General features: G+C 39.0%; 2 protein-coding genes across 3 annotated transcripts in view; both read right to left on the bottom strand.

The window, feature by feature from the left end:
• Positions 1 to 13,376, bottom strand: part of LOC127935588 (septin-7) — a 36,398-nt gene extending 23,022 nt beyond the window's left edge. For both annotated transcript variants that reach the window (XM_052533592.1, XM_052533593.1), the window contains exons 1-3: positions 13,344 to 13,376; positions 12,002 to 12,104; positions 3,178 to 3,284 (exon numbers count right to left, since the gene is read on the bottom strand). In XM_052533592.1, coding sequence (XP_052389552.1) covers positions 3,178 to 3,284; positions 12,002 to 12,104; positions 13,344 to 13,361 — 228 coding nt within the window. In that variant the 5' untranslated portion in view covers positions 13,362 to 13,376. The remainder of the gene's footprint in view (positions 1 to 3,177; positions 3,285 to 12,001; positions 12,105 to 13,343) is intronic.
• Positions 13,377 to 19,796: 6,420 nt separating this feature from the next.
• Positions 19,797 to 22,602, bottom strand: LOC127935526 (heat shock factor-binding protein 1). Its single transcript, XM_052533469.1, has 4 exons — positions 22,370 to 22,602; positions 22,193 to 22,259; positions 20,089 to 20,179; positions 19,797 to 19,980 (listed from the first exon to the last, which is right to left on the bottom strand). The coding sequence occupies exons 1-4, from the start codon at positions 22,412 to 22,414 to the stop codon at positions 19,944 to 19,946; spliced, it is 240 nt and encodes a 79-aa protein (XP_052389429.1). The 5' UTR covers positions 22,415 to 22,602; the 3' UTR covers positions 19,797 to 19,943.
• Positions 22,603 to 25,628: the final 3,026 nt, after the last annotated feature.

The raw sequence follows: 25,628 nt of genomic DNA, 5'->3' as shown, positions 1-25,628 counted from the left end.
ATAAGAGCCATGAGAAACACATCATCAGAACTGACCTGCTTCTACTGAAGTACCACTGAAAGATCTATCAGACCTATCAGCATAGACATAATCAAGCTCAAGAGAGATATTCTGATTAGACAAGGGCAACAAGATTAATCAAAACAAAACTGAAATCACTATATGGCTCAGTCGGTGTGACTATTAAATCACAAAGATCGCAGTGTTTCAGAGTGAAGTGTGGTACTGTGTTCATTTACACATGAGCAGCTCATTATTAGCGGTTTCTTCGTCTACTCTGAGGTTTCAATCAAAATAAAAGTTTGATTGCTTAACATTTGAAAAAAAAAAAATAATAATTTAGACAGCAGTAAATATAAGTGTTGCAATTTTGGTTGTGTAATGTAAAGTAAAAAATATTATTACTATATATGTGACCCGTGCTGGCAAAATGAGTCTATGCACACAGGCTCATTTTGAGACCCCGTCTAGTGATTCCAATGTCCCAAATAGTAATTAAACCTCTAAAATGATCTTTATTTGTATGTTTTCTGAGAAGAGTACTAGGGATGCACTATATTTTTGGACTGATATCAGCCGATAATGGCTTTAAGTGTAAATATCGGCATCAGCCGATATGAAAAATTATGCCGATATGTCTTGCCGATAAGAGGAATACGTTAACTCACATGTGCTCTAGGTGTGCTAGTGATTAGATCACGTCAGTAGTGTGACTCATTTTTGAAGCTAAGTTTTGCCTGAATGATGATTAGATTCACTGCTTTGGATCACTGCATTTAAATTGAGAATGCACCTACAGAATGAAGTATTCGGTGTATGAAAACGTAAACAGTTAAAGAAAACTTTGAACAATCAAAACCAAACTTGGTACACTTCATCAACACCATGATCTAAGGGTCCATGCCAGTTGGGAACAGCCACCTTTTAAATTTTTTTTATGATAACTTTTTAACATTTAGTCAGGAAAGCATGATGGTGTCTATGGGCTCTTTGGGTCATGCCAAATCTGTGGATGTCAATTGTGCCAATATTGGCTGAACCATTTGTCCGCCATAGTGAAATTTAACATAAATTGCATGAACCATAAATCTTTTGAACCATTTGGCATATCTGCAAAAAACGTATGAAAACGCTAACATACCCCTACTGTGCATGGGTAAAGCCTCAACCCGCGTCATTTCTGCTAGGCGTTTATTTATTTTCCGGCTCTTTGAAACTTTGCGGCAATGTCGAGGAAAGGAACGGAGTTTGTGAGGTGGAGTTGTTGCTGCGAGTAACTCAGGAGTATAAAGTGGCCAAAGCAAGCGTGAACGTAGACTGGGAGATGTGCCAAAACAAATATCATCTTGGCTGAATTGGTCATATGACTGATTCACATGACTAAAAATGTGTCATCGTTCTCAAAAGCCTCCGTTTTCACAGTCAACACTATGACATGAAGACGGCATTTTTAAATGTATCCGATTTGGAGAGTGTTCCAAAGGCTACATTTTCATTTACTTAAAATGCCGTCTAAGTGTGGACGGAAGGCCAAAACGAAGGAAAAATATACGTTTTCAAACGAAAATGTATTAGTGTGGACATGGCCATAAAGAATTGGAATACTATGGAATACTATTGGAATACTCTGCTAAACCACTGGCCCAGAAGCTCTCAGGTTGTGGGTTCAAATCCAGCATGGTTAAAGTTGCTTCTATTTCAGACATTGTATTATTTGTATTGAGTCAGAAACGTGTTTTTGTTCATTTTGCTCATCTCAACTTCAGTTCAATTTCGAACTTCTCTACTTCTGAACCAATCTGCTTTCCTAATGTACATTCTATTTCTGCCATTTTTGTTCTTCCCGCCCTGCACTGTGCTATGGCCCTTCTCGGGCTTGGCCTCGGAAATGCTGTTTGCAGCTATATTTAATTATTATTATTCCCAACCATTTGCTTTATTTTACTGTAATATTAAAAAAGTCATTTTTATGGTATTATAATTATTTAGCCATTTTGGTATGTAAATAAGTGTTCCTGTAGCTCAATTGGCAGAGCATTGCGTTATCAACCGCAAGGTTGGGGGTTCGATTCCCCGGGATCACATGATAGGTAAAAATTGATAGCCTGAATGCACTGTAAGTCGCTTTGGATAAAAGAGTCTGCTAAATGCATCAATTTAAATATATAAGCAATATATCACAAAAAAAATTGCCAAATTGCGCAACCTTACAAAAAAGCGCAGCAAACCTGGAGTTTTTCTTTTAATCACTTTTAAAAATTGCAATTGAAATTTAGTATCAGAAAAATCACAATTAGACTTTTTCCTCAAACCGTTCACCACTAGTTTATCCTCATGGCTGATCTCATAATTCCATCTGGGACTGTTGAACATCAAACTAGATGAACTGATTTCTGCAAGATCACTAAGGATTCCAGTGCATCATGTGCAAAAACATATGATTGCACAGTTATGTAATGTATCACACTCATCTCAATCAAGATAACTTTTGCATAGTGCTTCAGACAGCTGTACCAACCAACAGATGATAAGATAAGAAAGTACCTCATGAAAGTGGTCCACACAACCCCCAAGACCTACTGAATGCAAAAGACCTGAAATATGTCTTTGTGGAGAACAGCGTGGCATTGTAATCACTGCATTCTTTACGACAGCTGACGAACCGCATACCACAAAAGCCAGTGAGGGATGATGGGACACACTGGTGTTTGATGATTGACACCGCCTGTCAATCCAGTTTGAATGCTCATTTGATTGACAGCTGCTGGCCATATCACAAGTGCCTTCCCTTAGAGCAATGGGAAGCCATCTTTAACAGCTCCTAAGTAACTGAAGCATATGTGATCCAGCTGCCAGAACCACAGCCCTCTGTAGAGTGCAGCATGCAATTATTAAGTGCTTTTCATTCAAAACCCATAAACGAGTTGATTCATAAAGGCTGTGTTCATTTGTGAAGATTATCATGATTAAGAAAACATGTGAAAAATGAATCAATGAATCAAACTCTTCTTGGTCACTAAGCTTATTTTCTGCAATAATCCTAAAACCAATGGAGAAATCTGGCTGGGTTTTTGATGAGGGAATCAGGGTGACAAAAATACAGATCACTGCTGCGCTCTATGGTGACCTCTTGGTAAAAGCAGGAAGAGATACAGCCGTACGCCGAGTGGATCTTACCTGAACAGTTTTCTTGATTCTGTTAGAGGGTCCGGGATACTCCGGAGAATACAAGTCTGTCAGAAACAGGGAGTTGATGAGTGTAGACTTCCCCAAACCTGATTCTCCTGCAGGACAGAGAACGAGAGAGTTTACGTCAGAGATTTCAGCAGATGACTCACTCATCACCTCTGTTGGCTGGTGAACAATGACTGTGTGGAATTTGAGTCTAGAGATTTACGCAGAATCTGAAAAGCCCTAATTCACATCGTCTTCCAATTGCATGCCTGTTCATTAAACTTTTTTTTCCCTATATTTTTTGTTTTCCATTTTAATGCTCTCTGAATTCCATTTTAATAGCATCGAAAAGCATTTCATAAAGGTAATATGGCCCTTTTTCTCATCTGCAAAATCTGCTTAAATTCTTCTGGATTTTATACAAATAAAAAACAACAACTGGTAATTAAATGAATACATGAAACAATCTTGTATAATGTATAAAAATATCCTTTACAATAAGTCATTGCTTTTGTGTCAAATAAAGTTCTGCAAAACAGAGGTTGGATAAATTAAATACAGCCCAAATTTTGATTTCTTAATCCAATCTGACAAATTCAATCACATTCAGCATTATACAACAATTTTAATAACTGGATACCATGATTCTCTCCATGCTTTTATATATATATATATATATATATATATATATATATATATATATAAAAAAATAAAAAATCAAAGGTCCCTATAAGGCCCAACATTGCAGATCTACCAAACCTGGTGCTCTTAACACCTGACACTCTGAATTGATATGGGGTTGGTCACGAGTCTGGGAAATGCTGACGACATCTGAAATGTGTGGAATTCCATAAAGCACAAGAGATTACTATTTAGCTGGACATATGTAGGGAAATCTAAAGAGTCAGAAACTCAAGACTATATGATGAAGTACAATTCAGGAGAAGAAACAGAGGGTGTGCGAACCAAGATAAACAAAGAGGATGTTCACAAGCCATTCTAAACTTTGCCACGACAAACTTCAGTATTGCCACTGCTCATACTTAACCTTTAACTCTAAGGCCCCATTTACACTGCATGGTTCAAGTGACCCAATGAAATTGGGTCAGATCGGATCTGACCGGTGAACGTGTAAGCAGGAAAAAACTGCATGGGTTCCGATATTCTCAGATCGGATTCAGGCCTCATTCATATGTGGCAATAAATTGGATATGAATCGGATAAATGCATTTGCGTGCACCATGTAAGCAGACAAATCGGATATTCCCCAGTAAATGCGAGTTGTACGTCATTAAAAAAGTGACGTCAATTCAGGTGGACAGCACCAGCTGAGATCACATGACTTATTATATGCGCGAAATTCGCCCAGGATGCAACAAGGGCTCCTCTTTTTTTCTCCGCCGTACGAGACCAATGTTTTGCTGATTTTTTTGTCGACTTTTCAAAATATTGTGGAAAGCAAAACACTGTATAATTTTATTTGCATCTGCATCCATTGTATTTCATGCTGTTTTACTTCCTTTTCCAGGTCAGAACGTCTACGTTTGGTAGTTTCAGCAAGTGTATAGTGTAAATGCAAAAATCAGATATGGGACACTTTGTGCTTTTCCAGCACAGTTTGTGCTACAATACCTCAGATTGCCTGCTTGTTTGGAAAAGGAGTAGTTACATTAGTCACACGATCATAGAGACTTGAGGATGAGCTCTTTTGACTAGCACTACTGTTCAAAAGTTTAGGATAGGTAAGTTTAAAAAAAATATATTTCTGAATGAAGCATCTTCTACTTACCAAGACTGCATTTAATTGACCAATAATACAGTAAAAACAGTAAAATTGTGAAACATTACTACAATTTAAAATAATTGTTTCTATTGTAATATATTTCAAAATGCAATTTATTCCTGTGATCAAAGCTAAATTACTCCAGTCTTCAATTTTATTTTATTTTTTTACGTTTATTGTCCCCCTTAAACTAGTTTTGCATAACACATACACATACAATGTCACATGATCCTTCAGAAATCAATAAAAACTAATCTATGATATTTGGCCACTGGCCATTTATAAAGACAATGTTTCATTAAATTTGCCATTTGCATTTTCTAGCATTGGTAACAAGCTTCCACAAGCTTTTCCACAAAAACAACAACTTTTGAACAAAAGTGCATGTCAGAACACCTTAGCATTTACCTAGAAAATTCCTTGGCAACCCTAAAAACTGCTCAGAGCACATACAGTAAGCAAGTGCACAGCAACATTACTGAACCCTCCAGTATTGTGTAAACTACTTTTTTTTTTCTTCTGAAACTGTATAAATCTAGTTTATAATAGACTAAAAAGGTAACTCATCCCACTGTTAAACAAATATATTGCTGACATTTGATGCCTCCCCATAATGCATAGGTCTCCAACAACAATTGACTTTTTTCCCAGATCAATTCCTCCAAGCATCCGAGAGTGATCTATTAGCTGGATGCATGGCAATGTGGTTCCTGTAAGGCCTGGAACAAAGAGGAAAGTGTGAAGAGAAATGGGTGCATGTTGGCACAGAGCAACGCTGGGCTTTTCTCCTGACCTTTAACAAGTGCCCAATCCAGCGTTACTTCCATAAAACGCAAAACACGGAGAGAACCTTCAAACAAACAAAAGCTTCTTTCAAATCCTAAATGTTTTCCAGAAGGGCAGAACAACAGTGACCTCCCCATCACAGCAGATACGTCTTCCACTCGCAAAAGCAACTGCTCTCATTGAGCAGAATGAGGAAAAACCCCACAGGATTTATTGTGCTTGCTGAATGTGGTTTTTGAAACAGGCCCGTGGTCTTGGGAAAACAGTGAGTGAATTACGGTCTTCTTTAAAATGTCATTATGAATTAGGGAAACAATAAAAGCAGGCAGCGGGTGGCAGAGCGAAGCAGGCACTGGGATGCACTTCTGCTGTTCTCTGGAGTGAAACCAGCACAGCAGAGAGAGCAGAAAAACTGCTGGGAGACACATGATACTGAATACAGGCCTGCCAGAGAGAAGAATTTCCCCGCTGGAAGAAACTCACATAAAAAGCAGAAGATCTTGTGGAATCCTAGCTTGCAGGAGTTTTTATAGTATCGTAACTTGCAGCTGTTCAAGGAAACTCATTTAGTACAAACGTTTTAAAGGGACGGTTGGACAAAACTCGTTCATGTCACGCCAAACATGTATGAACATTTTTACTACAGTGATTTATACATTTTGAATTCATTGTTGTGAATGACTGTTATATGTTGAATTTATGTTTAAGGCATCACATCATATCATGGCTGTTGCAGTGTCCAGAAAAAATGATATGCTGAAAGTCTAGTGTGACCGTGACTTCAAGAAAACTTGCTAGTTGTCTATAACTTTATTTGGATCTGTCAAAGCCTGGTCAAACCAAGGACAAGTACTGGCATACTTACCTTTTCTGCAGTACTGCTAGCAGATCGATCTGGTACATGCTTACAAAAATACAGTACGTTTATAGAGAACGTCATCCTCCATTGTTGTGGATGCTAGTATAGTTATCGTTCTTTGTGTGAACCGACCTGGTTTAGATTAAGAATGTTAGTCTGACTGAGTTGGGTCTACTAGTTAAGAAATTAATTTGACTTTTTCTATAGGTGCACTTCACTTTGTGTGACTAAAACAATAAACCTATGTCGCCTGCAAATATGCAAGAAAAAACAGATAATTAATGTGAAATACTGTTTATGGTTGGGCAGTTTTTTCTGTTTACTTGCCATTGACCGATTTGGCAGAAAAGTACATTTTAGAAACCAGTTCTATGTAGAAAGAAAGCTGTAGGGGTTTGGAGCAACATGAGGGTGAGTAAATGACAGATTTTTGGGTGAACTTTTCATTTCAGTAGTTAAGCGAGATCTGAGTGTGCATGCAGAGTTTAGGACTGAGGAAAGAGAGAGAGACATTGACAGATGAACAGAAAGGTGACTATTGGCAGAAGGTTTGTCATATTAACACCAGATATAATTACAGATTCCTTCATTGAACTCAAGAATGATGACAGATCAGGGCTTTCCTGTCACCCGCCCAAAATTGCCAAGCTGCGGTATCTGTAACCCGCCCTGTCTCTGTGCATTATGAAACTCACTGATTGTGTTGTGTCAAATCCTTACAGGCCTGCCCTGAGCAGATGAATAAAAAACAACACACAACACGTATCCATCTAACCAGCTGTATTTCACAACATTAGCCATTAATGAACACTCTTCAGACACAGCAAACTCTACATTAAGTCCAAACTACTGCAATCAGGGAAATCTAAACAAGATGCATTAAGTGTTATGGAAAAGACAGAGACAAAGAGCAAGGTGAGAGTCCTTCAACTGAAGCGGTTCAGCCCAAAGCCCACCACGAGGATCGGTGAGAGTCCAGCTCGCTTCCTTTAAAGGAAATATGCCACAGCTGTGTAAACCAGGGGGCTTATTCCAGAGGAACTCCTCATCTCATGACAGGGCCAGGGTGAGCTGGGAAGCAGGAAAAGCTTGGAACTGCACTGGGAGGGACAGCGTTTACTACGAACTCTCAAAGAACTTTCACAGGCATAGATGAAACAAGAATGTGGGAAAAAGACCTACAGGAGGAATTGCATAAACTTGTCAAATCATTAAAACCAGCAACATGGATCTTAGACCCTATTCCATCTAAGCTACTAAAAGAGGTGTTTCCAGAAGTCATAGATCCTTTTCTGAGTAATATTAATTTGTCAGTGTCATTAGGATATGTTCCAAATCCTTCAAACTGGGTGTTATTAAGCCTCTCATTTAAAAAAAAAAAAACCTAAACTAAGTTCTAGAGAATTAGTTAATTACAGACATCTCAAATCTCCATTTTCAATCAAAAAAATACTAGAAAAAGGCAGTATCCTCTCAGCTATGTTCTTTCTTCGAGAGAAATGGTATCTATGAGGATTTCCAGTCAGGATTTTGACTGTATCAAAGTACAGAGACTGCTCTCATTAGAGTTACAAATCACCTGCTCTTATCATCTGATCTTGGCTGCATTTCTATTAGTGCTACTGGATTCATAGTGCTGCGTTTGACACTATCGACCACAACATTCATTGGATTGGCACAGTTCAAATCTTACTTATCTGACAATCATTAATTCATAGCAGTGATTAAGAGGTATCATTTCCATTACAAGTACAATATGGAATGCCACAAGGCTCAGTAGTAGGACCGCAGCTCGAGATATCATCAGGAAACATGGTGTTAGCTTTCACTGCTATGTTGATGATACTCAGCACTATATTTCTTTGCAGCCTGGCGAAGCACTGCAATTCGAAAAAAATAACGGAATGCATAGTTGATTTAAAAAAAACTGGGTGACTAGTAATATTGTACTGCTAAATTCTGAAAAAAAAAAAAAAGTATGACTATATTAACCCGGTTCTGTCAACTTTGGCTCCCTAATGAACATCGAATACATTTCAAAATCTTGCTAATAACTTATAAAGCCCTGAATGGTATAGTTACTCAGTACTTGAGCGAGCTCATATTGCATTATAGTTCTTCACATCCGCTGTGATCTCAAATCTCTGGTCATTTGATAATACGTAGAATATCAAAATCAACTGCTTTTCCTATTTAGCACCCAAAAAATAATCTATCTAACACTGTTTGGGAGGCAGACACACTCTTTCGGTTTAAATCTAAATGAAAAACCTCTTTAACCTGGCATACACTAGCATCTATACTAATGTTTCATTCTTATTCTTATATCCAGATCAGATGGTAGATCAGCACCTAGTTTTGTTTTAAAGTTTTACACTTTACACTTTTTTTGTCCTTGTAAGTACTGAACTGAGAATTGAGTAATATTAATAATAGGGTTTGGTTTAGGGTTAGTTGCATGTAATTATGCACAATTTCTGCTATAAATCTTGGTGCTGCGGATTATACCTAATCATACTTCAGTATGCAAAAAATTGAAGGACAGAAGAATAATCATAATTCATGTATGCAAATATATAAGACACAAACCAATTGCTATTCAGCATGCAATTCAGAAGACAAATAATAGTTCGATATGCAAGTATTAGTGAGCAAATTGTATTTATATACCACATTTAAACATATGCTGAATGAAGTAAAGGAAATTTAAATAAAGACAGAATAAAACCAAACAAAACAGACAATAATTTTTTTTTTTACTTATCTTACATATATATGCTTCCTTAAAATTCAAGTTTTACACTTATAAAATAAAAACACAGAAATGGCTAGCATACTGTACCTAAATGTGAAATATCCAAAATATTTAAGGATTACAAGTATATTGTTCCTTTACAAGCACTGTAAAAACTTAAACTTGTGGTAGAAAATCCATAATTTTTCAGCAATCATAATGAGGTCAAGATTAACAAACCAAATAATCCTTAACACTGATAATAAACTAATCTGAACAAGTAAAAAGAAAGAGGAATAAACTCTATACCAGCCAAGATCATGGATAAACCTTACAAGTGGCTGGTAAACAGGTTAATTAATGTTAAATATTGCCTCAGTCATTACTCTATTCTACTGTCAGGCAACACCTCTGAAACCATAGACGAGCCCAACATACATCCCACCGAGAAGAGACGGGTGGTCTTAACAACAACAACAACAACATCTGTGCTTTTATCATCCACAGAGAGAGAGAGAGAGCTGGAAGTGTTTGACAGCACGGCACTTCTTCAATTATTATGTGATTCTAATCACACGCTGTACACTAAATTGCCATCTAAAAGCTTGTTTCTTGCACACCGTGCAGCAGTGGGGGAAACTCCAGGGCCTAGCCACTACCACACTCCTCCCGAACACTTACATTCCAGAAACGCGGTTCTGGCTCTGGATGGTGAGCAGGACGTGAGGTGACCCCAGGTGGGTGTTTCAGGTTGTGTTGTGTTTGAAGGCTGAAGAGCTGAAGGTGGAGGTAGAGTCCACACAGACCAGGTGAATGAATGGGATTACAGGAAACTTCCCACACACACACTAGGCCACGCTCTCTCTCTCTCTCTCTCTCTCTCTCCCTCTCTCTCCCTCTCTCTCTCCCTCTCTCTCTCACACACACACACACACACACACACGTCTGGTCAGCTATCCTTGTGGGGACTCTCCATAGGCGTAATGGTTTTTACCGTATTTTCTATCCCCCTACACCTAACCCTAACAGGAAACTTTCTGCATTTTTAGATTTTCAAGAAACTTCATTCAATGTAATTTATTAGCTTGTTTACACTTGGGGATTTTAGGTCCCCACCGTGACACGAGTCCCCATGAGTCTGTGTGTATTCAGGTTTAAGGCCCCACCAGAATAGAAAAACAACACACACACACACACACACACATTCCAAAGGAAGGGGAAAAACCCAGGTCCATGGGAGAATGGGAAGCACATTTGTTTTGAATGCTCACTTCTTCAAGCCCTGTTCTCTCGTTCTGTTCTGCCATGTGAAATCCATCACTGATGCATTTCAGCGCACAGCTGCCAGCGCCTGGCATGAAGCGGCCTGCGAGAAACCGAATACCGCTAGACACATGAGTGCGCGTAATCCACATAGCTCTGCATGCTGGGTCAACCACCCTCTTTCATTGAAGCTTTTTTTACACATCGCTAACCACAGAAAGACACACAATTTATTTTATAAAGGGATAGTTTCATTTATTTGCCACTTTCCAACCTTTCCAAAGGCAATTGTGACTATCTCACACTTCTAGCTTTTTTTCTCCCAACTGCAAGTTTACTTCTCGCAATTCTGACTTTTTTTTTCTCTGAATTGTGTGAGGGTTCTGTTTTGGGGCCCATACTATTTAGCATTTGTATGCTTCCTCAGGGGCAAATCATTAGAAAACACGGTCTCGGATATCATTTTTATGCTGACATCACCCAAATATACATTAGTTCAAGGTCTGATGTTACGGTTTGTTCTGCAATCCTTTCTGAATGTTTGCAGGACATAAAAGTATGGATGCTTCACAACTTTCTAAAATTAAATAGCACTAAGACTGAGCTTCTTCTTATTGGCACACCAGAAGCCATCCAAAAAAGTAGCAGTTTTAATTTGAGCTCTGCACTGCAGTCTATACAAGCTCGTAACCTTGGTGTGATATCTGATGTTAATTTGCCATTGGAGGCTCACATTAGGAGTGGTACTAAATCAGCATTTTATCATCTCAGAAATATTGCTAGGATTTCCGTTCTACACCTGATAATGAAAGGCTCATCCATGCTTTTTACTTTTTCTTCACAATTTGGACTTTTTTCTACCTCACAATTAAGGGTTTATATTTCACAATTCTCACTGCTTTGAGTTATAAAGCCAAATTATGGAAGAAGAAAAAAAAAAACGACTACTTTCTTACAGTTGTGGGTTTATTTCATGCATTCAAGAAAAAAATAATAATTGTGAGATTATTAGTAGAGTCACAATTACCTTTTTTTTTTCAGTGGCAGAAACGGGCTTCCATACTTTCCTGCTTTTGTTGAACACAGAAGAAAGTTTACACTCCTTTCTATGCACTGAAAGGGAATGAGGACTGTCCAGCTATTACATTTTATTGTGTGATCCACGGAAGAAGTTTGGGCGAGTAAATTGATTACCAATTTCTTTTTTTGGGTGAACTATTTCATTTAAAAGTCTGTAAAACGCTCAAAACTTTGAAAATAAAGATAAGGTCTAATAGATATAGCAAAAACGCTGTTGAAGGTTTGGTTTTCATTGCCCTCAAGTGACACAAGAGTTTTTCACTTAAGGAAAAGAGACAAATTCAACGCCAGCGGTGGGATCAACGGGACAGAAGATACTCACCGACGACCATGAGAGTGAACTCGAAGCCCCTCTTCACAGACTTTCTGTACACTTGGTTGGGGAGATTGGCAAATCCCACGTACCCCTCAAGGTTTTTCTGTTGCTGTAGACCAAAACCAAACACAGTTAATGTCGTCAGCAGGCATGACTGACAAAACACGTAAAAACACGTAGACGGCCATCCGTCATGACCGCAGACAGTTAATGAATCTTCAGAAATATTTGATTTGACACTCATATGGCTATAATAAAAAAAGGGCTTTTTTCAAGACAAATAATCATTTAAAAACTTTCTTTTTTTTTGCATTTTCTGAAGAAAATGACTACCGTATTTTTCGGACTATAAGTCGCACTTCAGTATAAGTCGCATCAGTCCAAAAATACGTCATGATGAGGAAAAAAACATAAGTCGCACTGGACTATAAGTCGCATTTATTTAGAACCAAGAACCAAGAGAAAAATACGGTAATTGCTTACTGGACAACTTTATTATTTCCTTTTAGCAAAGTAAAGAACTTTGCACACCAATGTACAAATGTTTATCACACCAAACAGCTATTAATGTATATGTTCAGACTGACACAAAATTGATAAAACCCTTTTTATTCTGGTGTTCGAAACTCTTTTGTATCGCACTACGAAAAAACACTAGCCAACTAGTCAACCAATAGGATTGGCACTTTTGGTCACATGCCCAAAAAGTGTTAAACGAATCGCGACAGTGAACCGCAAAGGAAGAATCTAGTAGTGGCTCTTAAATTGTTCTCTGATTGATTTCAGAAACACAATTTTGCACACTTTGCACACTCTATTTTTTCATAAGCGCCACCAACTGGCATACTGACTCTGGATATAAATCGCTCATTTAAACTGGATCAAATTTCACACATTTTTTGCACTGAACATTCAAGTTGGTGTGACCAGCCCTATGGGTTTTCCTTCATCAAGTTACTTAACATGCTATCACACAAACCACATGATCTGAGGTATAATTCATGTTTGTAGCATGAATAATGTGGGATGCACAGTGTGGAACACTAAAGCTTAATACTTATAATTAGGGACCTGAACAACCATTGACCATAGTGGTGGACGATATACTGGTAGACACTATTAACCACGTGGTTAAGTGGTAGAGATGTTGGACTATCGTCGGTATCGCGGTTACACACTCATGTGATGTACCACGTGGTCACGAAAACGTATCGTTTGCGTGCCATTTTCAAGCATTGCGATTCTGAGCTGATTTGCAGGGCAGGCTCCAGATTTGAGAGATCTTTTGGGGAGCTGAACCACACATGCGTTTGTAGTTTGTCGAGGTGTTTGAAATGACTGTACTTACTGCTACTTTGGAGAGCATTCAGATCAGGTTGTTCCACAGATCGATGGATGAACAGATGAAGAAGAGATGATCAGATTCCAGCAGGCAGGGAGAGAGACATCCACATACACAGAATAAAACACAAAGAGACAGAATGAGACAAAGAAAGATAGCAGCTGAAGTGCATTAAGAGGTGTGTCCTCTGCTAGAATTCACAGCCCTAGCACAAAGGCTTTGTTTATATCTGACATTAACATCCAAATGGTCACATTACTACCATATGTAAATGCCAATAAGATAGACACACATCTGTGGAAGATCCTGTAAATATCTGTCTATTTTAGTCCTAATACCAAAAATGTACAGCCTGTAGTGTTTTCCTAATGCTGCACAACCATACCACTTCTCTAAACATACAGAGTTACAGGAAGGTCAGAAATGGGGCTTTAGTAATTGTCAGTAACTTCACCGAAAAATCATCTCACTGAATAAACCAGGCCTTTTGTTTCTGCTGAAAACAGCAACTCATCAAATGCACTGATCTGTGACTGCAGCACATATAAACCCAACTCATTTGACTATCAAAACCTTCATGTTATTCTTCTTACACCACAAAAGGAAACGTCCTGGAGGAACACGTGACTGACACAAGCCTGAGATGATGATTCAGAAAGTCGTAAGTCAACTTTATGTGAGGAATAGCCCAGCATTTATATTGAAAGTAAGTAGTTATTCAGTGCTAATAACATTTCACATCACAATCACACTTGACGCAGACACAATCATGAATCCAGTCTGCCAAGTCAGACAAAAGTTTCCTTTTCAGGTGAACGACCTCTTTAAGATGAACCATTGCATATATTTTGTGTGTCTGAGAAATGTTGTCCTCTCTTACTTTATTTTCACCAGCACCCACACAATGGATAAGCAATGCTCGATCTTGACACTACAAATGAAAGTAACGAATATCCTGCTCAACTTCCTGCTGATGTTATCACCGGGTGTTCTTCTAGAAGGCAGGTGTGAAGCGTGAACACACGAGTACACGCAGAAGTCGTCTGAAAAGATAAACGGAGGTTCCTTCTTCCAGACTAAAACCATGTCAAAGACGAGACGCTCAGTATATCTAAAGAGGAACATCTCAATATACCAATACGGTAAATGCTCTGATGCAAATTTGAGATGGTCTCAACCACACACACCAGCAAAAACTACCCCAGACCGCCATGAGGAACAAGCCGAAGGCCCAAAAAAACACAAATGGATTTCCCTGCAGGGGTGAAGCATCAACAGAAATAGACCAGAAGGACTCACACAAGCAAAACTTTAACATGCCAGGGCTTTCATACATATATGACCTCAAAGTCACTGATGTGAGTTATTATGGGATAGACGGATGCCTTCATCCATTATATGAACATGAATGCAAAGGCTTAACCGAGACGTGCTAAGATTCACTGTGTGTCAAGCAGCTTGTATATACATATATACATTTACATAGACATACATGCGTTCCATAGAATAGATAAGGTATGAAACATCACGAGGGTGAGAATACGATGACAGAACTTTCATTTTTGGGTCATCCATTCCTTTAGGGATTTTTTAGATGACACTTAACCAAAACCATTACCGTGCAGAGATCTAAAGTGACTGCTGTCCAGAAACAATGACGTGTTTTTGTATGTGGCTTAACTGCCGGAAGAGATGTGGTAGCCTAAACCTAAAGCAGTAAAGAAAGACACAAAGGCAAAGCAATAAGAAGGAGTAAATGAGATGCAGCGTTACGCATTTTTTACACGACACATTTTCAACAAGTACTTCACAGGATGTGACCAACTCACAAGTCAGACAGTCCAGAATTGAGAGCAAAGCGCACAATTCATAATTCCGCCATGATCCCAGTTCCAAGGGAACGAAAAGGCATTAAAGTGCACGAGACGTGAATTTATATTGTATCTATTTACAGAGGTATATTATGTCACACTTCACACTTCTCTAGTAAGTTTCGTCTGTATGTGAAGACAGTAGCGCACATCTGTGGATGAAGGTTCCGAAGTGAACGGAATAAAGTTAAATTGAACTGAATTGAACTGTTCAGTGCAGTGATGTCAGATTCATTTTGGATAATAAAGTTTGTTAAATTATTAAATGCCTTGCCCCCATTACATATCTTTGTCACGTCATTAAGTGTTTGATCACCACATTTGAGTGATCATTGCAAAATATGTGTTTATGTATATATATATATATATATATATATATAGGGCTGTGCAAAAAATCAAATGCCATTTCATGCACATCTCATCAGTAAAGATGCTCCTATGATTAGAAGTATATCTCCAGCACATGTGTTCAGATCAGGGTTGCCAGGTTTTCACAATAAATCCTGCCCAGTTGCTTCTTAAAACTAGACCAAAACTAGCCCAATGGCGCTTCCAGAAGGTTCCCCGATAAAAAATTGCTTCCAGGGGTTAAAATTTACGGGTTTTTTTAGCTGGGTTGCCTTGGTAAAATTCGCATTTTAGGTGCTAAATATCACGTTATTTGTATTGGAGTCGCTTTGACCCACGGACATGAAAAACAACCACAGACCTGGCAACACCGGTTGGCATTTACTACACCGAGCCATAATTCACTGACAATCTACACAAAATCTCAGGCGAATCTTTGTTGATTTTGAAAGCGATTTTGTGTTAGTTGTCGGTAGACTACGGCTCTGTGTAGTAACTGCCGCTCCACCTGAACCAGTGTTGCCAAGTCTGCGGTTGATTTTCATGTCCGCGGTTAGAAGCAATACCAACAGCGTGATATTTAGTCCCTAAAATGTGAATTTTACCAGGGCAACCCTTCCAAAAAAATTATATTTTAACCCCGGGAAGCAATTTTTATCGGGGAACCTCCTGGAAACGCGATTGGGCTATTTTTTGACTAGTTTTAAGAAGCAACTGGGCAGGATTTGTTGTGAAACCCTGGCAACCCTGATCTGAACGCACAGGCTGGAGATATACTTCTAATTACAGGAGCATCTTTACTGATGAGATGCGCATGAAAATCGCATTCGATTTTTTGCACAGCCCTATATATATATATATGTGGAAGTGCCCAAACTTTTGATTGGTACTGTACTATAATATAAACAAAGAATATCGGCTAATATATAGATATCGGCCCTTTCTTACTCCATAATATCGGTATCGGCCCCCCGAAAAACACAATATCGGTTGGGGCTCTAATCATTTCTTAAAGTAAATCAATCTTTTTGCAGCTCTGGAGATGAACTTTATGTGTTCTTGTCCTCATATATTGAGACGGCAGATGCTGAAACCACACGCATCTGGTTTGCTTTAGTATACTGCGATTTAAGACTCACACCGCACTTTTGATCTTTTCATTCAAACCTCTCTAAATTCCCTGACACTGCACATTATACAGTAAATTACGTTTTTATGACTCGATTCCATGATTCCATCCGCATTTAGTGCATCAAGGAACTCGTAGGGCTCTGGCAGGATCTTGTTGACTCATTGCAACAGCACGCGAGTAAAACAAGCAGTCTTCTCGGTCTGGTTTTCTCATCACACACCCAATGAAACAGTCAGACAATATGACCCATAAAGTCTATTCTGACCACCCGCAGTTCAGACTCACATTCTCTTTTAGGGTTTCAGTTGATTTAAAGGGATAGTTGGCCCAAACATTTTATTTACCCTTTATTAACCCCTCTGGAGCCATTTTGGACACTTTTTATGATGAATGGATGCACTTTATTGGACTTATTTTATACGATTAAAAAATAACACCCAAGTTTGGAAGAGCCAGGACATTTTAATAGGGTAAATCATGGGCTAATTTCCATTTTTGGATGAACTAGCCTATCCCTTTAACATCCTACTCAAGGGCTGTAAAGCACTACCACAATCTGCATCCAGGACCAAAATAGGTTTCACATTCAAAAGAGAGGCAAATCCTAGCTGTTTCATCCTGATTTCTTTCATTCTGACATAGGAAGAAATTCATGGGATACAGGATCAAATCTGACTAGTTGTGTTTTAGAAATGAGGCCTAAGGACTTTGCCGAGGATTAAAACACACTGTCCCATGTGAACGGACAGAACCGATTCAAGCAGTAGCCATGTGATCCAAACATGACGGGAATAAAGGAGGATTTCTCCTTTAATGAACAAGAGTCCAACAAGTTCTTCAGCCACACCAGAGATCTCACTCATAGATGATCATGCAGTGTGCTGCTATAGGACACATTTATTTGTGTAATATATCAATGTATTGTATCTGTATAATGCTTTACACGTGTCTGTGCATTTCTTGTCAAATGTGTACAAGTAAGATGGACAAATCAATCTGTTTACAGATCCATACACCCATTCGTCCCTCCATCTATCCATCCCCCAATCCATGAATCTGTCCGTCCCTCTTTCCATCCATACCTCTATCTGTCTGTATATCTGTCGCCTCTGTCTGTATATCTTCCTGAAAGGGCCACTTTCAGGTGTTCGGCTATGACACACCTGCATGAAAGTTTCTAAACAGCCTGATTAGACAGTTCACAAGATAAAATAGATAAATAAAATGATGTGCGTTTAATTAGTGCTGGAGTGAAGCTCCATGAGCAGGATCCTCCACCCCTGACCTACTGAAACGCACACATTTGACTATTTCTACAAAGCTGAGAGAGGACAGACACAAGAAGGTGTTACTTCAAACAGACAGACTACAGCTGTAAATGTCTGGCCACGGAACATCTTCACTGCTTAAAATGGTTTTCTGTACTAAATATTAAGGTAATGCCATATTTTGTTTATTGTGTCATTCTTTATACTAGTACAATGAACATACCATAGCACTATTACTGAGTACAACGGCAGTACTATCTGATACCATTATTATACCACCCACAGTACATTTTTTGTTTGTAATCGTAACTATTAAAGTCAAATACTTATATTAGAAAATAGACAGTGACGTTAATTGTTATGACAATGACACAGAGAGTGAAGATTAGAACGAAAAAGGAGCTCGAGTAGATCTATTAGTCTTTTTAACGTTCAGAGAACACATCTGTTCACAACACACTGCCCAAACAAAGCTATAAATCAGCTTACAGAAGAGTTTGACTTCAAAAAAGCGCCAGGGACTAAACACTCACCCATTCTGCTGACGCTCCCGGCCGCCTCTGTAACCGAGCTCTCGCCGATCGACACTGCCTTTCTCCGACTCACGGCGTACGTCACATTTCTTGCGTAGTCTCCCTTGACAACCACTGCAGCTACGGCGGTGGCGTATCTTTGGTGAATAGCGCCGGCACAAATCTCGCGATAATTTATGCAAGCCACAAGTGTGGGGGGGATTTGTATTCAAATACGGGTAGGTGTTTTTAAACAAGTTTTTGGAAGATTTGGCGAGCTTTATTTTTTAAGTGAATTAAAAATAATAATAAAAAAACTGCAAATTAAAGTAAGATAAATAAAAACAAACAATATAATTCTAATTGACACAAGAAATGAGGCGGTGATAATGAAGAATGTTTCAAAAAATACCTAAATATTAGTAAATACAAGTGTACATAATAACAATAATGTACAATTTAAAGATACGATATATATATATAGGAGGCTGTTCCATACTTGAAGGGCCTCTGTTTCTTTATCTTTTATTTCTAATAATGTAAAAATGCTTTAAATTCCGTTCTTTGTTGATGGACCGACTGAAAACACACATTTTTCTCCCATTCCGTTGATTTTATTGCCTTGATGATTTTCTGCAATGGAGGAAGCAGTGAGAAGAGAGAAACAATGCTGCCACTTGGTGGCTATAGAGTATAGCACCTTAACACCTTGTTAACAGTGTTGGGTAGATTAGTTAGGAATTATAGTACATTACTGATTACAAATTGCATGACTAAAACTGTAGTTAGAAACATCATCTGGATTGCACATATTTAGTAATATAGTTTTTGATTACTTTTAGATTATTTTTAATCTTATAAACTTGCATGGGATTGTTTATGGAATGCAGATTACATCATGATTACTACAAAGCACGGTTTCTTAATATGAAACACTAAACACTATAGTTCTATTCAACTTAATATTATAAATTCTAATATATACAAATGTACTTTTAATGCCAGCCAGCATCAGTTAATGTTGCACCATGGTGTAGTGTTGCATAATGGTTCATTCTGAACAAACCCCATAACTAATAAACACTAGGATGCTTAAATATAATAAAATCATTCTAAATGAAATCAAAATTCAATAAGAATTCCCTTAAGTTCAGTTATGTGTTGCTACAAAGTTAGTTGCAAGTATTTCACATTAAAACAGGACCAGTGTAGTCTTCTTTGCTCAATTTATATTTTATGACAGCTTTCAAAGATGGTTGAAGTTTTATTGCACGTTTACATATTTGCTTATATTGTATCCTGGAAAAGAAAGATTTAACACAAGAAGCTAAACAAGTTCATTTATTGCTTTATAGGTACAAGATCCAGATTTTCAGACCTAAACCATATATAGAAAACAAGGCACTAGTGAATTATACATGCATAGATTATCACACAAATATTGTGTTGATCTCAAGCTTCTCCAACATTTCTGCTCAGTGCTTTGGCCAGCTTGGTCTCTCTTCAAAACCACTGCACAGAAGAAATAAAACAGCGATGTTAAATATCATGACTCATGATTGTGGTTATTATTGACCGAACTTTAATTCGTTGACAATCGAATAAATCCAATGCACTTGCTTTGCTTTATAATGATTCTCAGCTCCTGCTTGTGTCATGAGATCACCGACGTTCTTCTCCAGGTCATCTATGCGTGTTCCCATCTCATCCAGTTCAGGCATTAAGGAAAACCCTCAGTTCTTTGTGTAGCAGAGAGGTTATACTGTATAATGCTATGCGTTTCTATCACCACTATCAATGCCTAAATTAATCTACTGTGGTCAGGTGGTACAAGTAGGAGCTCTCAGAAAAGTCCCATCTTTTTACACATTGAAACTAGAGATGTTCCGATACCCTTTTTCTCTTCCCGATACCGATTCCGATACCTGGGCTCAGGGTATCGGCCGATACCGAGTACTGATCCGATACCTGGGTGTATATCTGTATATACAGCTGTATATACTACTAGCCCTGTGTAAATTGCTAGAATTTTTTTATGGTGTGCTTCAGACAGATCCCTCAATAAAACATGAACAAATACATGGTGAACTACTGTATTTATTACAGTATTTTTATTATCTAACATGAATTTGACAGTATTATTTATTTTCTTATGCAAAAAAGAACTTCAAATGCAGCCAAAAATCTAACACCGCAAACTAAAAAAGGTATTTAAGTTTTACAATATAACTGTATAAAAAAACTGCAACAAATAAGTCTAGGAATATAAAAAAAGATCTATTAATCAGATAATCTCTAACAAGTAAAAAACAAGTAAAAAAACAAGCAACCATAGGCATAATTATTATTATTATAGAGATGTATTATTATTACTGTAGGCTACAACAGTAGCTTTATATATTGTCAATTTACTCATGTAAACCAAACATTTATTTTAATGGGCTGCCATGAAGATCTTTGAGTGTCTGTGTTTATGATATGACAGTATTCTCAAATGAAACGGTAAATTCTCATGAAGTGACGGTTTATGCGTTCGTGTCCTCATGACACACAGCAGAGACTACAAAACAGCGAGCTCTCGCGCATCTGTGCCAGTCACCCACAGAGATGTAGATTTTGCGGGAGTAATATTTAAATAGTATTTTGCAGTTTAATATTCACAGACACTAGTATATATTCGGCTACTGTCTGGAGCCCTGCGTTTTGACTTACACGGAAGCGACTGAACGCAGTTGCCGGTACTGAATATACTCGAGAGTCTGTAACTACCGGTACTACAGAGACATACTGCTAACCACTGATCTATAATATAGTAGCGGCTTCACTGTCTTTTGGCAGTTTAGAATGTGATGAGTGATCCAGTCATATATAGATAAGGGCTGCTAACGCGTTTTCATTTCTTCTTCGCTGCTCTAAACAGGGGTTGCTTGTGGCAACACAGCACAACTTCCTGTGTTTTCAATGCATTTTGAGCAGCGAAGAAGAACCGTGCAGCGGTTAGGCAAAGCTTGCGGTCATAACTAGGTCTTTTTTAAGAAAATGGTATCGGATCGGTATATGGGTTCATGTACTCGCCGATGCCGATGCCAGAATTTGTTGTGGTATCGGAGATATTTCCGATACTAGTATCGGAATCGGAACAACTCTAATTGAAACCTCAAAGCTGCAGTATTTTCGATAGGGTGTGAACGCACCTTTAGTTCCAACCCTGCCTCAACACACATAGTTCTCAAATAACCCTGAAGGACTTGATTAGCTGGATCAGGTGTGTTTAATTGGGGTTAAAGCTAAGCTCTGCAGGGCTGTGGTCCTCCAGGAACTGAGTTTGACACCCATCAAGATCAATAAAACTAAATGTCTAATGTTAGAATGACTCGAGCACTGTTCAAAAGTTTGGGGTTGGTGTGATTTTTAAGGGTTTTAGCTGCATTTATTTGGTCTAAAGTACAGTACAAACATGTACATGTAGTGACACCATGATTATAAGAGTGGTACTGAGTGATTTTCATATTTACATGGTACTCAAAGGTACGTAAAGAACACCATGGCATTTGCTCACAAGTGTGTGATATTGGCATTGTATTCTGTCTGAAAAATGATTTTACTGTTGTAGCAATTCAAATACATTTGAATAAAAATTTTATGCTAGTGCTATAGTAAAAAAAATCTTTAATCTAAGCATGCCGAGCTTCTATAATTTGAGATTTTGCATCTGAAAAGATATTTTTGGAGATGATTTGCTCAGATAAATTCTGAAACCTGCTCTGGAGTTGTTGCATTGTCGTCTCCATCTGTTTGAAGAAATGAATTGAACAGATTTGTCAAACTTTAAAACAGTAGGCTATCCCGCAAATGCAATTATACTATCTATCTTCACTGTCGAATTAAAAAGCTCACCTACCATTGCAGTCAGCTCTTTAGCTGCTTTTGACTCGGATCCTGCCATAAGGTTTGTTTGGGTTTGTTTATGTTGGGTTAGTTGATAGTTCTCAGCTCTAGGCAACGTTAAAACAGCACGTGTGCTTCAATCTCTGAGATATTTGATCATATCTATACATCAGAATAAAAGGATTCTGTAACTTTTCCACTCTCTTTCATTGTTTACTCATAAAAACTTCCTCTTTCGTGTGTAGAGGGCATACATGTGTAAGGTTTAGAAGTGGAGGTCATATTTCATGTTGGAAAGTTGTAATGTTTAGAATTTAATATGATTTATATTTGAGTTAATATACTAGAAGTATATTTACAATGTTTAGTCAGTTAATTATTTACACCTTTATGTGTTTACATATTTAATGCAGTAAGGATATTCTGCTGAATCTGCCTATCTGATTCACTCACGTTTATCTCAGTTTAAGTCCTTGCTTCTGATTGGTTAGTGATGTCACGTGAAAGGCCGTGTGGAAGGAAGTGTTGTTGTTGTGACGGTGTTCAGTAAAAGTGCCGCTTGACTGAAGTCTTCTGTCTCCATTCTGCTGTTCATTATTATAAAGAGTGATCTACCACCACATAACGAACCCTCACGTTACATTTGGTGGCAGTGTGGTGTTATTTTGGTGGTTTTATTCCTACGAACTGTGGATGCGGTCTTTTTTTTTTTTTTTTTTTTGTGCGCTATCTGGATTTTACACTCTTTGTGAACAGTGGATTTACTAACAACTACTGTGGAGATATTAAGGGACTATTGCGGTATTTGTTTACTTATTTATTTTTCCACTTTACGTGCTTTTTGTGAGTTTTGGGACTGGATATTTTGTCACCATGTCGGCTGATGAAAGTGAAACTGGGCTGCAGTCTTCCCCCACGCGACGACGGCGCGATGCTAACGTTACATCAACAGGTGCTGTTTCTCTAGCCACATGTGCTGTCTCCAGTGCCCTAAAAATTGATCTTCCACCTGCTTTTAAAGGAGATGGGACTGAATCATTCACAAGTTGGTCTCGACGTTTTGAAGTGGCAGTGCAGGCTATGAGTTCAACTGATACAGATCTGTATACGGTGATGGCTTCTGTCCTCCCTACTCGCCTAGCAGATGCTGCATTTCTGTATTGGGACAGCCTTCCTTCTTCTATCCAGAAGGACTATGATTCAGTAAAGGAGAAACTCAGGGACGTTTTTGGACCAATATACTCCCTGCCATTCTTCCAGACACATGTGAATGCTCGACCTCGTCGACCAGGTGAAAGTTTGGATGTGTACAGTGCTGACATCACTCGTCTTGTATTAGAAGCCTTTCCAAACTATGACCACAATGCACTGGAAGGTGAAAAATTTCGCCGCTTTGTTGCTGGCTTGGACCCAAATCTTCAGTCGAAAGTCCATGAGATGGGTGCAGAGGATCTTGAGGATGCCCTGCGTATCGCCAGCCGGTGTGAGAGGGCGCGTGCAGCACTCCAACTGACAACTGTAGGGTCTCCACACTCTCACGCTTCAGAGCAGGTAGCTATGGTTCGTCCTAAATCTACTGATGATAAGCTTCTGCATGCAGTTGAGCAGCTGACTCTTACTGTCAACAGTTTACAAAGTGAAGTACACCTATTAAGAGAGAAACACAGCCACCTAGCTCAGCGTCTGGACTCCCAAACTGAAAGGTTTTCCTCTGATGATGCTCGATACAGTGCACGCAGTGTCTCTCCACAACCCTATTATAACAGACAACACCGCAGAGACAATTACTCACCTGAGCAGTATCATGGTCGTGATCCAGGGTCCTGCTATGACCGTTGTCCTCCTTCCCCTGTTACTCAGAGAGACCGTCAATGGCATGACAATGACAGACGTGACCGTCATCGCTCTCCCTCACGCCAGTCCTATCAGTACTCCAGGTATGGTCGCCATGACAAGGATGATACGAACAGATACAGACGCAGCCCTAGTCCTGCTCCACAGGGAAACAGGGATGCCAGTCCACATGCTAGAGGTAGTGTTCGCTTCAAGTCTCCTGAACGATATTCGCACTCTGATTCCAACCGTCAGGGAAACTTCCATTAGCTGCTGTTGAGGGGCAAACATCAGCTACTGTCTCACTGCCCCAAAAGGATTTTCCCAAGTTAATGCCTGACAAAAATGACTCACACTCTGATGATTCTGTCTCTTCTACAATCTTGGCTATTGTTGAGGGCATTGAAGTGTGCACTTTAATTGACTCTGGTTCTACTGTTTCCATTGTGAGCGAAGATTTTCGTAACTCTCACCCAGCATTGAAAAAACGCCCCATGACACCCTCCTCTCTGCCAGCTCGCTCAGTCGATGGACAGTGCCTGGACATTTTAGGCAAGTTAACGATTGGTATCAGACTTGGACATCAGGTATGGCAACAGGACTTTGAAATTCTCAGAGGTGCTTGCCAGCCAGTCATTCTTGGGTTTGATTTTCTACGGAAACACCATGCCCTCCTTGACATAAACAACAAAATGCTGCAACTTTGGGACATGAAAATTCCTCTCCTGCCCAAAGGACATGAAGTGGCCGCCTGCTGTAATGTATCTGTGCTAGCGCCCACTAAGATTCCAGCTATGAGTGAAACTCTCATCACAGCCTGTGTGTCAGCAGCTACACCTGCTTCTCCCATGCCAACTGACTATTATGGTGTTCTCATGCCCAACCCATTGTGTGACATCATTGTGGCACATTCTCTCAGTGAGGTTCAGAATGGTACTACTGTGGTTCGAATCTTAAATCCCTCCCGAGATGACGTTGAGCTGCATTCAGGTCAACACCTGGGTGAGTTTCATTCAGTTTCATCTGTTGACGTCGTATCAGGGGAAGGGACAGGGTGTGCAACCTCCCCTGTGCATGATATAGCTCCACCTGTCCAGATAAATGACAGCGACCTGTCCCCTTCCCAAGTTCAGTCTCTGAAATCACTGCTTCAGAAATACTCAGCAGTATTCAGTAAACACTCAGAGGACAGAGGTCGCACGAGCATCATCAAGCATCAAATCCGCACTGGTGAGGCCACACCAATTAAACAGAGAGCCTACAGAGTGACACCAGAACAGAGAGCTGAAATACAGACTCAAGTTGACAACCTGTTAAAGGCAGATGTCATTGAAGAAAGCTACAGTCCCTGGGCTGCGCCAGTTGTTTTGGTGCGCAAGAAAAATGGCACATGGCGTTTCTGCCTGGACTATAGAAAACTTAATACAGTGACAATCAAA

The sequence above is a fragment of the Carassius gibelio genome, chromosome A19 (genome assembly GCF_023724105.1).
Source record: "Carassius gibelio isolate Cgi1373 ecotype wild population from Czech Republic chromosome A19, carGib1.2-hapl.c, whole genome shotgun sequence".
Lineage (NCBI taxonomy): Eukaryota > Metazoa > Chordata > Actinopteri > Cypriniformes > Cyprinidae > Carassius > Carassius gibelio.
Note: the sequence above shows the minus strand (reverse complement) of the source record. Positions and strands in the feature narration are given on the sequence as shown.